Here is a 16,562-nt window from a genome sequence, read left to right on the forward strand (position 1 = left end):
CATGACTCAAACAGCAGTGCTCTTTGGTAATTTTGATTATTTCATTTAATAAAAGTGTAATTTATTACATATGTGCTCAACGTGTGGGAACAATAAATGCATATATCCCAGTTATATTACTGACACTTTGAGGCTGCCTGCTATTGTGACAGCACTGATATTTTGATTATGACATTTGTTTTTTTTTAAACAGTCTCTACATTCGACATGATGAATGATAAATTAATAAAGCTGCAAAATACATTTTTATGCTATCTTGTAAACTAAGCATCGCCTTTTATACATTATAATAAATGTTATATACCGGCTAGTTCAGCAACACTAAGCCTGTGTTTACACTGAATTCTTATAGATGCTACACATCTTAATCTCATCCAGCCTCATGGTTTCCCCTGGCTGCAAAGACTGCAGGAGGACACAGATGACCAGGGCAAAGAACTAAGGTTGAATTAAAACGAACAAGAAATTAGTGTTTTCATGCAGTGCTACTCAGATTTATGTTATCAACATTTATTCAGACAGCAAAATGGCATGTAAAGTATACAAAGATGGACAGATTTTGTTAGTGCGATCAAAGTGAGTGGTGTTGTAAATTATAGTAATTACACAATTACTATATTATAATCACACTTAAGTAGGACGTGTCCTTTTTTTTGCAGCATGACCAAAGAGAAACTAGTGCTTTACATCAAAACCTAAAGTAACCTTGTCTTGGAAGACCTTAGAAACAGTAGCACAAAAGATCACAGGTAAGTACAGTGAATTGGCGCACCAGCAGACACAGAGATGACCGTTTGCATTCACGTCAAAGAGTGTATGAAAGTATAAAGATATAGTCCCGCACCTTTAGCCATACCAGTGATACTGCATGTTACAACTGTTCAATACTTAACGTCACTGCTGACTACTTTGCGTACCATGTTGGAGTATTTTTGAGTGTATTTTTCAGACCCTCCATCGCTGTCAATCCATTTCTGTATGGTGTGAAAATCATGTGGCAAACACTTGCTTAAGTTGTTTAACGTGTCATAGTGTCTCTAAAATGCTATGTAATTATTGAGATTTTTAAAATCAGTCTGGACTTAAAATGTTTTACAGAAAAGACAGTTTCAAAAGTCTGAAATTCTGCAACATGTGTCATAAATGGTCAGCAGTGAAATAAAGTGCACGTGATTTGAAGAGCTCTAACTTGTAAAAACACTGGCCTGGTCCTTTAAGGGTGTGTGTGTGTGTGTGTGTGTGTGTGTGTGTGTGTGTGTGTGTGTGTGTGTGTGTGTGTGTGGAAGCTTTGTGAGGACGGTGTGGTGGATTCTTTTGCTCAAACTTCTAGTTTCTTTTTCATGACAAGCTTGTACAGGATCTGGTAGCCATCATCCCAGGCGTACAGCAGCTGCTCCTGTGGGTTGTACTTCAGACTGGAGTGGGTCCCGTAACGCTTTGGAAAGTAAATCAGCGGTGCGTCTTCATTGGTCACCATGTCATTGACATCAAACACACACTGGACACGAGAGCGGCCGGGCTGCTTGCTGTTGTACACCACGTACAAAGTGCCACAGATGACAAAAGCCGCCTCTGCGTTGTCTCTTGGACAATTTGTGTCCCACATTTGCTCGATGTCAAGCGATTTGGCGTCCATTTTAGCCAGCGAGATGTGCCTCTCGTTCTGCCGCGTGGCATAAATGCCCCACAGGCCTTCCTCGTCCACAGCCAGGTCCATCACTGTCTCGGGGGTCAGGCCGTACACTGGGACATGGTCCTGCACTGGGAACACTGCGGTGTCAGTCACAGAGCTGTTCTTCATGTCATATTTAACTAACATTATCTCCTCAGCCTGGCTTATGTAATATGCGTGATTGTTGTAGACAATGTGTCCCGTTCCTGTCCAGGCGGACGGCAGCTTCAGGCTCTTGGACTGAGACAGACCCAGCGAGCGGGTTAAGTCTTGTATGGTGGCAAACTCATGGATGGTGTCTTCGTCTGTCCCATTAAAAATGTAGACCTTCCCAGAGGCCCTGCTGGTGTCTTTGGTCCACATGCCCTTTGGCCCTCCAACTCGCTTCAAGATCTTCATGGCTTTTATGCTGGAGATCATGTCACTGCAGTCTGAAAGTGAGAGGGTGACAAGTTTTATATGGAGGGCAACAGCTTTCTGACACTGAAATATATCATAACGTCATCATCTAAGCATGTGATCTTCTTCAGATTATCAGATTGTTTTGATGGTTACAGCGTTAAAACTTGGATTTTTTTTTACTTTTCAAACAATCCAACACGGAGTGCTTTGGGTTTAATAAAGTACAGTGTTTATTCTGCTCTGTTCAGTTGTCCGTGTGCAGCATATCTCACCTGATAACTTTGAATACTTGGCCCTCTGCTTCTCCTTCACCAGCGTCACCTGCTGCTCGATCAGCTTGTCGTCCACATCCACACACGGCTGAGCTCCGTTCTGAGTCTCCAGGTAGTCCAGCTCACGCTCCACCCGGTCCACCCGCGATCCCACACTGTCCAGATTCGTTCTCAGTGTCTCTTTCTCTTTATCCAGGTTTTCCAGCTGGGAAACCATCTGTTGCTTCAATTCCCGCAGCTCTGAAGCGTAGCGCGTGGTCTGTTCGTGCCACAAAGAGATCCGGTCCTGTTTTGAAAGGTGACATAAGATTTGTTATGTGTGCTGTTTTATGTATAAGTGTTCACACTCTATCTTACCAGGCTGTATTTCAGTAATGTGAGCAATTCATGTATATTTGTTTTACAGGAACTATAAATGCAGTTCTGGAGAGCTTTGAAAAAGCCATAATTTTATGTTCTATTCAGGCTCAGTAAATAGACTGGGACAGAAGGGCATAATAAGAAGGAAACTCATCCTTCAAAGAACCAGGTTCAGCCCACACGTGGCAAGTATCCACCCTGCTCAAATATCCTCAAGCAAAACACGAAATCCTACCAGCTCACCCAGTGGCAGACCCTGACCTTTGACCTTGCTGTGGAGGAGAAAAATGAAAAGAGATTTTCTCTACAGGTGATCAGCAGAGTATAACGCTTCATTACAGAGCGACACAGAAACTGAGGTTTGTTTGATAGAGTGACCATCAGCTGTTTTATTTTTCACCTTTTCATGCAAACAGAACCACAATATTAAGACAGAATAACTGAGTAGCAATATTGCTGATGATTTAGCAGCAGTCTGTTCATTATGTTTGGAGCACTAAGGGAGGTATATTTCTATCCATCTCAACAATAAGTTTCCACACATTCAGGAAAAGTTGTTTAATCTGTTGTTTGTGAAATAATTACTTTGATTTGATCATCATGATAAATGTCATTTTGAAATGCCAATATGGCAAAACTCCACAAAATAAACCAGCCTTCATATAATTTTACGGTTTCCAATAATCTAAGTTTGACAAACAGCAGTTTTTGTTTTCATTGTGTCATTTTTGCCATAATATATACAAATATCAAACTGATCAAACTTTTAAACTTTACATTTTCGTCTCAGTCTCTGAACTCAGACAAGAAGCTCATAATCCCAAAACTTTTCAGAGAGCTGCATTATCCAGCATTTTCCTCAGGATTTGCCCACATCTGCATTCCATTGCCTTTGCCCTGTCCCTGGAAGTTTCCTTTCAGAGGGACTCTGGAGCACAGGGCTCGGCAGGGAGGTGAAGGGAGTCTTACCTCTATAGCGAGCAGCCGCCGCTCCAAGTAGTCAATCAGTGCTTGGTGCTGAGCGGTGGCAAAGCAGGCCAAACTAACCAAGACAACAAATCCTCTCATTTTGTGTCAGTTCAGTCTCTTTAGGTCCTGTCGACGTTTGACTGGAGCTCAGTGAGCGAGTGTGGAGGAGCCAGCAGATTCCCAGAGGTGGGCTGGAATGTTTTACTAAGCTGTCTGGGAGGAGCCAAAAACATCTGGTGTAGTTGGAAGCATACAGTCCCTAAAGACAGTATATATATATATATATATATATTTTTTTTAATCTTTAGCTTCTATTTGACTGACAAACTGAAAAAAAAACTCCACAATATACAGTCTGATGGTTGCATGTAAGTGTGACTTTGATGGGGCAGGAAGTTTTTAATGTGTGGTCCTGCGCCACACGTTAATGTGGTGCTGGACCACAAGTTACGTAGGAGGAGGAAACATAATGTGAGTGGGAGTCAGTGAGGCACTGTTCTCCTGTGCTAAGGGAAATGCCATGGACTGAGGACTGTGACCAACTTCAGAAAGTCACCCATGGTTTAAACTCTGTAAGAAAGTGAATGAAGAGCTCTGTGCAGCTTGATATGAACTCTACCAGCAGATGAATTTCTTAGATATTGAATCCAAACAGGTATCTTTATTTTGAAAGGTGAAAGTGGACATCTAATGTGCCTAATGAAATTAAAGCAGACAGATTAACTTCATTAATCCCTGGACAGGAAACAAGATACACAAGTTACATCTGACAACATATGAAGGACACACTGCCACAACAGCAGCAGTGACGCTCACACACAGCCGAACACATATTCCATGAGGATATTAGTGTTGCTCAGGAGACTGTGAAGCCATTCAACTAAAAAACAATATATCTGACACAATAGATTATTTTTTAATAACTAAAAGTCATAAGTCATACATCTGGAAACAGGCTCAATACATCAGGCAATGAAAATAAAATGGAAATTGATAATTGTATAAACAGCACATATAAAATGTAACCTTGCAAATCATATCCACAAACACAACTCACTGTGCTGTGGGCACGACAGACCTCCTAAATCATCTGTGAAACATCTGCAAATCCTTAACCAGCCACTCGACACCCTTTTATAGACCACTAAAAACACAAAATATTCACACAGTTAATGCTGCTCCTATCATAGCCAATAACGCTGCTGCACCGAAATACAACAGCACAGAATAACCTCGACGAGCCATCTGATGTAAACAAGCACGTAAGTAATGGACAGAGAGGTGGACAGGAAGCAATATGGTATTGGAAAAAACATAATCTAAATAATATGTGAAACATATGTAAAGAGTTTCTTTCTGAAAGCTTCATTCATGAGGCTTTTTTGGTGATGTTACAGCAGTTTTCCAGCTGTTCATGTGCACAGGAACAGCTGTAATAATGGGCTCATGTCTGTCGTATTGAAAAAACAGTAGTTAGCTTGGCCAGCAGTGAATTACTGGGGAAATAGGGAATAGTGTTCACACTGTCTCTGGTCTCACTTGCCACACAAGAGTCAGTATTGACATTGCTGCACACCTCCGTTTTTTTCCTGTTAGCTCTAAAACTCACCCTGAGCCAAACGGGCTATAATTAATAGCATGATACTCTTCCTGTCCTTTTTAGTTTCGCACAGGATTTTTAATTCATTTTATTTTGGCGGTTTTGAACGAGATGACATGGTTTCCTGTAGAGAGACATTTGTGGAGGAAAGACATGACAAAAGATGGATTTATACAACTGTAACTAGCTCTGTCTGTCTTTCATTCATGCTCTCTTGTGTGATTTTTATGAACTGTAAATAGCACCCTGAGCATCTGGAGTGGAAAATTGATTTTGCAAATCAAAACTATTAATTCCATTCTATACAAACTACAGTGCAATTGCTTTGCATTTCCATATTTTCTGCACCACTTGAGTATGTCTGCCTGCACACTGCCCACTGGCACTAACACCGCTGACAGCATGGCAGCTTCTATTCTCAGACTATAACTAACTGATGCAATCGAACCAAGAACTATGAAAGACGGCATATGACCTGAACTCTCACCTCTCCACGACTCTTTCTTTTATGTAGAGGAATGTGTCAGTTAGCTCTTTTTTGGAGAAAGCTAGGCACCAGCTGTATGTGGTTGGGCACCAGCATCCAAAAAGTTGTGATACATTTCTGGTGAAACGGTTCCAGACCCTTTTCTAGCATGTAGGGCAGCCATTAAGGCACTGCATGGAAACCTTTCACGCCTTCAGAGTTATCGGGCGAGGTTTGAGGTGGAGTTACATCAGTGCGCCTTTAAACTTTTGACTAGAATGACAACAATGTGTGTGTGTGTGTGTGTGTGTGTGTGTGTGTGTGTGTGTGTGTGTGTGTGTGTGTGTGTGTGTGTGTGTGTGTGTGTGTATGTCTAAACTCCATTGAGTTCTGGTGACCACTTTTTTAAACTCTCAGATCTTTTTCATGTCATTTCCTCCTGCCAACAGTGCTCTATTGTGCAGGGTTGTAGCTCCTCTGTCAGTCTGCCTGTGGGCTCTAATGCCGTCTCATCCTCATGCACATGAATTACACAGTTGATGTTGCTGCTGTTTAATGCTGCTACAACTAAAGGCTCACTGTTTCAGTCTTCATTTACAATACGGTCACTGTGTTCATGGTAGTGTGCGTCAACTTTATGACTGTCCTTTATCTCACTTTACACTGTGACTTGTTGAGGTTTGTTTGTTTAACAACGTGTTTATTTGCATAGGGGTCTTATTATTATTCATTTAATTTTCCTTGATAAAAAAGTGAGGATACAGGTGCCAAAACAACACAAAACACTAAATCTGATTGTTTTTCTGTGAACAGTTAAAAAAGAGGATCAAAACCAAAGCAGCATAGCCAGAGATATCATCTTTTTCATTCCACGTAGTTCTTGTCCTTGTCAAAACCTGATGCCTACATTTCCCACAATGCGACGTGATGATGACGGTTCAATCAGATATTAAGGAGCAGCTAGTGCAGCCTTGGGCTGCTCGTCTGTAGCAGAGATGAGGAGCAGGCTATAAAGGTCTGATAAGATCACTTTCTAACTGCACGCCCCAGATATTTTTTTCACTTTCAAACCCAGCTAATGCTGACTCAAGTGACATCACCTGAGGCAATTTATCAGACTTTGCACAGCTCCCTCTGGAGTCTCAAAAGGCTTTGCATAACCTTTTTCCACACACACTAGTCCTCTCCAAGTCTGCTAGATCTGTTAAAATAAAATTTCCATTTTGTATTCATTCTTTATTCCATCAGACGTTCTTAATGTAAGCCCTCTGCAGACATTTGGGAGGAGGCCAGCCCCTCGCAGCAGGAGACTGGACCAGGACGGGTCCACACATTTGGCATCACCGTTGTTTTGTCTCCTACATATTGTCAAACAAACCCATCGGCCTGACCTCTTCTGCTTTAGTGTGTATCTGTGTGTATGACTGTGTAAAAGTGTACACATTTTATTTATAGCATGCTCAGTGGACATATAAAGTATATAATGATACTAAAAATAATGCTTGATTACTAATGTTACTGCTAATAATGATATAGATAAACAATAATTGTTATTAATAACTAGAATAATTAATTTATAGACAGCTGACCTATTCAGCTGTACATATGTCCATATATGGTGCGATTGTGGTGGAACAGGGCCAAGTGGGCTGGAAAATGAATGGACATGATCGTCGTTACTGTGTGTGTGTGTGTGTGTGTGTGTGTGTGTGTGTGTGTGTGTGTGTGTGTGTGTGTGTGTGTGTGTGTGTGTGTGTGCATTTGAATATGAGTCAGTCTTTTTTTTCAGCATATTTGCCTACAGGATTTCATGTCTTCCTCAGTGATTGGCAGGACACAGTGGAAGGTCCTGAAACATGCAAACACAGGCAAATCTTTTAGGGGCAGAGAGGGGAAGAGGACTCACGGCCTCTTGTTATCAGACAGAAGATCAGCTGTTGGACCATCATAGAGACTTACGGGAACATCTTCAAACAAGAATACCAGGTATGTTCTGTTTGATTACACTGAGATATGTCATTCGATCATGTTGGCTTGATGTAGGTTTCTAGTTCAGTTGGATTTAAATCTTATTTTGTGCATTTTGTGCAAGATATTTTTTTCCATTTTAAAACAATGCAAATGTTTGTGTAGTTGTAGGTCGGTACAAGGAATTTGTAGTCGATTTTCTAATTCTACTACTACTACTACTACTACTACTACTACTACTACTACTACTACTACTAATAATAATAATAATAATAATAATAACGATAATGGAGCTTTGCATCAGTGATTTCATAATGATTTTCTCTTCCAGAAAAAGAAAACCAAGCAGCATTAGTTGCATCCAGCAAACATGGAGTACACATTCAGAGCAGTAACTCACAGCGCTGGGATTATAATCTGGAGAGTTGAGGTAATTTGATTTTAAAGCTGTTGCTTCAGTAGTGACTGTGGACTGACGAGAGTCTAAAAAGAAGGCTGCTACCATAGGAGCAAATGACTGAAACAGCTGCGCTGATGTTAAAAAAAAAAAAAAAAAGTTTTCCTCAACACACTTTTCTTTCTCTTTTTTTGGTGGACATAAAAGTAAATGGACACCTTCTTCCCTCTGTGCAATAGAAAATGGAGCTGGTTCAACTCCCTGAGAAATCATATGGAAACTTTTATGAGGGTGACTGCTACGTACTTCTGTCTGTAAGTCTGCGGGGTGACTAATGAATCATTGTGGTTTTGAATGCCTGGGCTGCTTGTTTGTTTAGTAAAACCCGCTGTTGTATTTGTAGCCTTTGCTCTTTATTTATTTGTTTTGAATGACAAAGAAGAGACAGAATGCTTTTTCCTTTAGCTTTGTAGCATATCAGCTAACACCACCCACCCCCACTGTCACTCCACTCCTGCATGCCTCCAGACTAAGAAGGTGGGCAGCTCTCTGTCTTATGATATCCACTACTGGATCGGCTCCCACTCCACTCAGGATGAACAGGGTGCAGCTGCTGTTTACACCATCCAGCTCGATGAATTTTTGGGCTCCACTCCCGTCCAGCACCGCGAGGTTCAGAACCATGAGTCTGATGCCTTTAAGGGCTACTTCAAACAAGGGATAATGTGAGTGAAAATGACGTCACAGTCGGCCCTGGTGTACACACGGTCAAAGAAACCATAAAAATCATGATCCTGTCTTGTTAAGCTTTAAGAAAGGTGGAGTTGCATCAGGCATGAGGCACACTGAAACCAACACCTATGACATTAAGAGACTGCTTCATGTCAAAGGGAAGAAAAGAGTGATTGCGAAGGAGGTGAGCCACACTTCTCAGTGGTTATGTAACACCATGGGACAGAGGATGTGCTGCATGAGAGAGTGCTTTTTGTTTGAATTTGTTTCAGGTGGAGATGAGCTGGAAGAGCTTCAACCTAGGAGACGTGTTTTTGTTAGATATTGGCAAGACCATCGTTCAGTGGAACGGACCCAAGAGTAACAAACAGGAGAAGCTTAAAGTAAGATTTCTGTAACTGTGCAGGTGCTTGTGTGTATTGTTGGGTGCATATGGGAACATGTATGAGCAGAAAAATAGAAAGAACATAAGAACCCTTTGCACCTCTTAGTGCTCACTCACTCGACTCGACTTTCACTCTTAACTTCTTTTTCAGTATATGTGGTACAATTACAAGATGTTTTATGATTGTGTGAATGGAAAAGTTCCATGAACAGACACTTGAACCTGTCTTTGTGTCTTGTCAATGTGCAGCATTTTATTTGGATGCTCCTGATATATACAGTCTATTTGAGGTACAGACCCTGAAACAAGTCTGGCAGAAAGTTGGATCCTTTCAGTCCGGCTCTCACCAGATCTAAATATCATCATTAAACCTCTATGGAAAGTCGAAGCTCATTTCCTTCTGCCCACAAAAAGGCAGGAGGCTCTGAGTGATTCATTATCCCTCCCCACACACAGTTCAAACCATATAACAGCAATGCAGTGAGGACTGAAACTTTTAGGTCATTGATGTCCATATTTTAGGTGTTTACATCATTTTGTCTACCACACATTTAAAGCAACATTGTGCAAAAGCTGGTATTTTTGTGATTTGGCAGCCCTACAGTTTCCTACTGCAGTTCATTTATACACCACTGTACACATGCATTTATTATGATTATATTACTTATGATCAAAAACTAGTGAGTTTGCTAACACTCTTCTATCTCTTCGCCTCTGCCATGATGTCCACAGAGGCTGCTGAGCCTGGTTCTGGCTCCCAGAAACATTTTCTCATTAAGTACAATCCAGTTTCACCACGATCAGTAGTTGGTGGTGCGTGACCTGGTGATCTGTGAAGGGACAAGATTTTGGTATCAGAGGTGTTCAGGTTTCCATTTGTTGTCCAAATGTTATTGATTAATGTTGTCTGAGTGGGCTTTGGTTGCATGCAGGTAAACAGGCTGCGTGGAAAGAGGAAGGACGATTGGCTGAAATAAATTCTCAGAACCTATTGGCTATCTTCTGTTGATGATTTAACTTTTTATTCGCAGAGATTTGCAGAAATGTTGTCTTTGAATCAAGTTTCTAATCAGACTATAAACACTGACCAACATATGGAAGAGGAAGACTTGGCCTGGATATCCATTAACCATTATCTGGATATCTGATGGCAACACTGGAAGGCTCAAATCATTGGCCGTTAGCCCCAGAGGCGATTAAATGTTGTCAGATAATAATCGATGAGACTGGATGTTTATGTGCTGATGAAAACTGTTTTACTGAATGAGTAAAAATGGCACATATATCAGCTAGTGACATGATATGATACAATGAGCAGCAATGAGACTGTCACAGTGATGACATCTCTCTGGATTTGGAATAGGATCTAAAATTTTGCAGCATATTTCTTTGATATCTGATAGTAAATTTTATTCTGAGATATCTGGATTGTGCAGTTTTTCTTCGTTGCACCTCTGATTCTCAGGGCATGCTGTTGGCCAAAGACATCCGGGACAGAGAGAGAGGAGGTCGGGCAGAGATCAAGGTGATCGAGGGTGAAGCAGAGACAAGCTCGCCTCAGATCATGGACGTCTTGAACGCTGCTCTTGGAGAAAGAACCTCTGAGCTGACAGAGGGACCTCCAGATGAAACTGCTGACCAGGAGCAGAAGTCAAAACTCACACTTTACCAGTGAGCAGCTCTTGACTGTGATGAGGATTCATCTACGTCCACCCTAAGTTTTATATGCTACTTCTTATTTATTTGTGCTTTTGTTTCACAGTGTGTCAGATGCTGATGGGCAGATGAAGGTCACAGAAGTCGCTACCAGACCACTGATTCAAGATCTCCTCAACCATGATGTGAGTTGGTGCAAGACTGACAGAATGAAGGATGCATGCATCACATGTTATGGCCACATCTAGTCTTACACGCACTTGGCCTCACACGACTCCAGGAGTGAAGATAAAATAGTTTATTGACTGATAATATGAAATTATTTGATCATGTTAACTCAATGAAATCATCTATTTAGGACTGCTACTTCCTGGATCAGGGAGGAACGAAGATTTTTGTGTGGAAGGGGAAGAAAGCAAACAAAGCTGAGAGACAGGCCGCTATGAGCAGAGCTTTGGTGAGTGACTCTACGCCAGACGTTCACATGTATCCTTAGCTTATACTCCTTTACTCCTGACAGGGAGGATTTATTGCAGGATTGTTGTATTACACTGTGTTAGTTTAAGCTAGGTGTTTCTTATAAACTGGCAGCTGGGTGTATTTCCCATGCTTCTTCTTGACTGGCTGTTATAGGAGTTCATCAAAGCGAAAAACTACCCAATCACCACAAATGTGGAGACGGTGAATGATGGGGCAGAGTCAGCTCTCTTCAAGCAGCTGTTCCAGAGGTGGACTGTAAGGGACCAGACTCAAGGTCTGGGCAAAATGCATACAAGAGGGAAAGTAGGTATGTGTCGTCTTAAATTTCCAAAATTGCTATTGCAAAAATCATCTTCTTCCTCAAAAAAAAAAAAAAAAAAAAATCACTTGGTTTGTTTTGTGACCACATGCTGCTTCAGCTCACATCACACAGGAAAAATTTGATGCCTCTCTGATGCACATGATGCCAGAGGTCGCTGCACAGGAGCGAATGGTGGACAATGGCACAGGTCAAGTGGAGGTATGTGTGACAATTTGCACATCTGCACATTGTGATAATATACTAAGTGCAAACATGTTAAATGCAAGAATGTAACACTGACATGTTTAATGCGATGGTGTTACCATGTTAACTGTGACATGCTAAATCGTCAATAAAAATAAACAAACAAAAAAAAAATAATGCAACAATACTTTAAATGTTCAGTCATACATGCTAATGTTGGTATGTTACATGACAAACATCCAGTCATAAAATGTCAGAGTTAGCAAGGTCACACTCCTACTACCCTGACAGACACACATAGCTATGCAGCAGCAGCAGCAGCTTTCTGCTATTTGTGATTCAGTGTTAATTTACCTCTTTTAACATGCTCAGGTCTGGAGAATTGAGAATCTGGAGCTTGTCCCTGTGGACCCTGAATGGTACGGATACTTCTACGGGGGGGACTGCTACCTGATCCTCTACACTTACCTGGTTAACAGCAAGAGGTGTTACCTGCTCTACATATGGCAGGTGAGTAGTGGGTTGCTAACAAAAAATGTATCTGTTGCTTGTCTGATTGTCGTTGTATTATAGGATGAAATTGAACTACTTTACCACTTCATATTTCAGGGGCGTCATGCCACACAGGATGAACTGGCAGCCTCAGCATTTCAGGCTGTGGACTTGGACCAGAAGTACGGTGACGAGCCAGTTCAAGTGAGAGTAACAATGGGCAAAGAACCAAGACACTTTATGGCCATTTTCAAGGGTAAAATGGTTATCTTCGAGGTAGGACCATTGACCACTTATGATCATTTCTTTGGAAACAATCTGTTATATCAAAAGGGAAAAAATGCTATTTCTGGCAGGCGTATATAGTTTTTATAAAAGTGCAGATTCTCCTTCTTCTGTCAGGGCGGCACATCTAGAAAAGGGTCCTCTGACCCAGAACCACCGATAAGGTTGTTCCAGGTCCACGGCTCTGATCCATCCAACACAAAAGCCTTTGAGGTTCCAGCTCTGGCCACCTCTCTGAACTCCAATGATGTGTTTTTACTGAAGAGCCAATCAGGAGTTTATCTGTGGTGTGGAAAGGTGAATATGATTATACTTTTCAATGAGCTTTTCTGGTACTATTTTGTGTTTTTGTTTGTTCACATCTGTGTATCTATTTCACATAAAGGTAAAAAAAATATATATGCATATACTTGGCCAAAGGTATGTAGAAACCCACATCCAGAAAGGTTTGTCTGCTTTTTTGCAGGGCTGCTTTCTTGTTTGGTCTCAGCTCCTTAGTCCTGTTCAGAGAAATCTTAATGCTACAGAGTGCATGATACTTAAGAAAAGAGATTGGAGAAGGCTCTTTCCTGTTTTAATATGACAATGCCCTTGTGCAATAAGCCAGGTCCAAAAAGAGCCCTGACCTCATCCCCATCCCACACCTTTCACCTGAAGTGGAACGCAGAATCCAAAGAATGCAGTACATAGACAAGATATTTAATGTTCAGACTGTTGGGTGTATTTAACGTTCTTGTTTTTTGGAAATATACACTCATTCTGAATTTGATGCAGCAACATGTTTCAAACATATTGGGACAGGAGTGACTAAAGACTGGGAAAGATGTGGAATGCTCCAAAAACACCTGTTTGGATCATTCCACAGGTAAACAGGCTCATTGGTTACAGGTGATAGTATCATGATTGGGTATGAAAGGAGCATCCTGGAAAGGCTCAGTCATTCACAAGCAAGGATGGAGAGAGGTTCACCACTTTGTGAAAAACTACAACTTCAAGTAGTTCTATAGTTTAAGAACATTTCTCAATGCACAGTTTTAGGATTTCACGTCCTACAATCCATAATATCGTCCAAAGATTCAGAGAATCTGGAGAAATCACTGCACATGAGGCTGAAAACCAACAGTAAATGCCTGTGACCTTTGATCCCTCAAGCTTCTCTGCATTAAAAACTAGGATTGCATAAAGGATATAGGAAAAAGGAAAAGGAAATGCGACCAAACTGCAAATGTAAATTAAGACTTTACCAGACAAAGTGAAAGCCATATACAGTATGAAGAACATCCAGAAACATTGCAGACCTCTCTGAGAAGTCTGAGATGGACTGACAGAGAGGAAGAGTGTGCTGTGGTCTGATGAGTCCACGTTCCAAATTGTTTTTGGAAATCATTGATGTCGTGTCTTCTGGAGTAAAGAGGAACACTTCCTGCCTACAGTCCAGATCTGATTCCCATTGAAAATATGTGGTGCATTATGAAAGATCAAATATCTTGTCTTTGTACTGTATTTGAATTAATATAGTTTTAAAAGGATTTGAAAATCCCAACATTTTGTTTTTAATTTCCATATTACACAGTGTTTTGGGGGTTGTACTCAAAATACTTCGACGGGAAGGGCAGGTTTCCTTGAGTCAAACACTGTTTTGATCCAAATCACATTTAAAGTGTCAAACTTAACATTATTGTTCACTTTGTCATCAGGGATCAAGTGGAGATGAGAGAGCCATGGCAAAGGAGGTCAGCTCTGTGATTGGCCAGAGGTCACAGAGAGGCTCTGAGGAGATTGTAGCAGAGGGTCAGGAGCCCATTGAATTCTGGGAGTTGCTTGGAGGGAAGGCTCCCTATGCGAGTGACAGGAGGTGATGCTGACTCAAGTCTAATATTTAAAATAAGCTTCATGAGTGTAGAGCGAAGGTAACACTCACACCTGTTGCTCCAGATTACAGCAGACAGTTCTAGACCACCAGCCACGGCTGTTCGAATGCTCCAATAAGACGGGCCGTTTCATCGTGACCGAAGTGACTCAGTTCATGCAGGACGACCTCTGTGAGGATGATGTCATGCTGCTGGACACGTGGGACCAGGTGTTTCTCTGGATCGGCAAGGAGGCCAATGAAGTGGAGCGCAAAGAAGCAGTGGTCACGAGCCAGGAGTACCTGCGCACCCACCCGGGCACCAGAGACCCAGACACCCCCATCATCTTGATCAAGCAGGGGTTTGAGCCGCCCACCTTCACTGGGTGGTTCACAGCCTGGGACCCCTCCAAATGGAGTGTGAGTGGTTTTCCTTTGACTCAGAGCATGAACATCAACACTGATGACTAAAGAAACATACACTGAGAAACATTTCTGCCTTCTGTAGGGAGGAAAGAGCTACGAGGAGTTGAAGATGGAGCTGGGAGATGTGGTGTCACCTGTTGATGTCTCAACGGTATGAAAAGTCTTTTTTAAAGTCATTCAAGCTTATCAGACAACACAGGTTTAATTTCATTTGTTGTTTGTCTAATATAAAGGTTGCTGAAATGTTTCCATTCTCCTTCATGCTCATGTTACAGTTGAAATAAAGGTTTTACTCAAATGTTTACCCATGAAGATTTTTGCCTTTGTTTTGATCGTGGGCATGTAAAGGTGACAGGAAATGAGGGGACAGATAGGAGGGACAATGTTGCAGTTACATGGTCAACATCATTGATCATGATGAATTTCTAACCTATTCACCTCATGATGTACACCAGTTATGACAGCGAGTCAAAAACTCTGCTAATCTTATGGACCATCCATAAACTCAAAATGTGTTTTAAGAGCCTGTTCGAAGCTACAGCAACATGCTGATGACGACACTCAGATTAAGAATTCTAACCTGAATCTGAACGTCTTCTTCTAGGAGCACAACTGTGTTGAAAGTGCGAAAAACTATCAGTCCTTTCCACCTGATGATCTGATCAACAAACACGCCAGCGAGCTGCCTGAAGGTGTTGACCCCTCCGAGAAAGAGGTAAGTGTGTGTGTGCGTGTGTGTGCGCGCACGTGCGTGTGTTACACATACATACATACTCATCAGAGGATCAAAGCTAAAGCTTTATTTGGAGCTTTTACAGTTTTATCAAGAAATTCATGTCAATAAACAACCAAAAAAACAAAATAAGCAGTTGCCTCCAAATGTCACATGAAAGATTAATTAATTATTTCCTTAATCATTGGGATCTTCGTTCTCCATATATGTTGGCTTGCAGGCTGTCTGCAGATAAATGGCATATTTTTGCATGTTTAGCTGACCTGCTGTCTCTATTTTCCCTGTACTTAGTAAGAAATGTCAAACTTCCTGGGAAAATATTAGAAAAATTAACCTCCATTAAATTTATCCCAAGACTTCAAGTGAGAATCATTATGTTTCTTGTTTGATTCAGTCTTTTTTATTCATTAATTAGTTAAGCACTCAACATTTTGTGGACCTCGCTCTAAGCATGATGCTTTGCTGCTGTGTGGTATCAGTGGTATTAGTGACAGATTGATGTGTTTCATCATCTCAAGCAAAAGAAAGCTGCAGTGTCGCTCACTTGTTTTCAGAAACACCTCTCTGACGTGGACTTCAGCATCGTGTTTGGGATCACCAAGGACGACTTTGTGAGCCTGCCGCGGTGGAAACAGCTCAACATGAAGAAAGAAAAGGGGATGTTCTGATCAGACTTCTGTACTTGAAACTGTTCAAAGACAACAACAACAGGCGTCTCTGTGTGTCCCCTATACTGCTTTAGCTCAATCTCCTTGTTAACCTAATTTTTGATAAATGTTTGTACATCGTCTGCTTTTATTGTGATTCACACATTTGTTTCAAATCACTGGAATACAAGTCTGGAATGGGTCATTATTTTTTAACCTGTGCTAATTTTGTACAGTTGACACCATTTAACTGAGAGCTCTTGTAA

At 41.3% G+C, this 16,562-nt stretch overlaps 2 protein-coding genes across 2 annotated transcripts; one reads left to right on the forward strand and one right to left on the reverse strand.

The window, feature by feature from the left end:
- Positions 1-1,271: 1,271 nt before the first annotated feature.
- olfml3b (olfactomedin-like 3b) lies at positions 1,272-3,839 on the reverse strand. Its single transcript, XM_070959067.1, has 3 exons — positions 3,676-3,839; positions 2,347-2,632; positions 1,272-2,103 (listed from the first exon to the last, which is right to left on the reverse strand). The coding sequence occupies exons 1-3, from the start codon at positions 3,772-3,774 to the stop codon at positions 1,319-1,321; spliced, it is 1,170 nt and encodes a 389-aa protein (XP_070815168.1). The 5' UTR covers positions 3,775-3,839; the 3' UTR covers positions 1,272-1,318.
- Positions 3,840-7,642: 3,803 nt separating this feature from the next.
- On the forward strand, positions 7,643-16,317 carry avil (advillin). The gene is made up of 19 exons (XM_070958775.1): positions 7,643-7,727; positions 8,041-8,139; positions 8,346-8,420; positions 8,635-8,831; positions 8,914-9,022; positions 9,111-9,221; positions 10,689-10,894; positions 10,986-11,064; positions 11,238-11,336; positions 11,513-11,666; positions 11,779-11,879; positions 12,237-12,374; positions 12,474-12,632; positions 12,759-12,938; positions 14,339-14,496; positions 14,577-14,910; positions 14,999-15,067; positions 15,521-15,631; positions 16,204-16,317. Exons 2-19 carry the CDS (start codon positions 8,080-8,082, stop codon positions 16,315-16,317), a joined length of 2,454 nt encoding a protein of 817 aa, XP_070814876.1. The 5' UTR covers positions 7,643-7,727; positions 8,041-8,079.
- The last annotated feature ends 245 nt before the right edge of the window (positions 16,318-16,562 follow it).

The sequence above is a fragment of the Chaetodon trifascialis genome, chromosome 3 (assembly GCF_039877785.1).
Source record: "Chaetodon trifascialis isolate fChaTrf1 chromosome 3, fChaTrf1.hap1, whole genome shotgun sequence".
Taxonomy (NCBI): Eukaryota; Metazoa; Chordata; class Actinopteri; order Chaetodontiformes; family Chaetodontidae; genus Chaetodon; species Chaetodon trifascialis.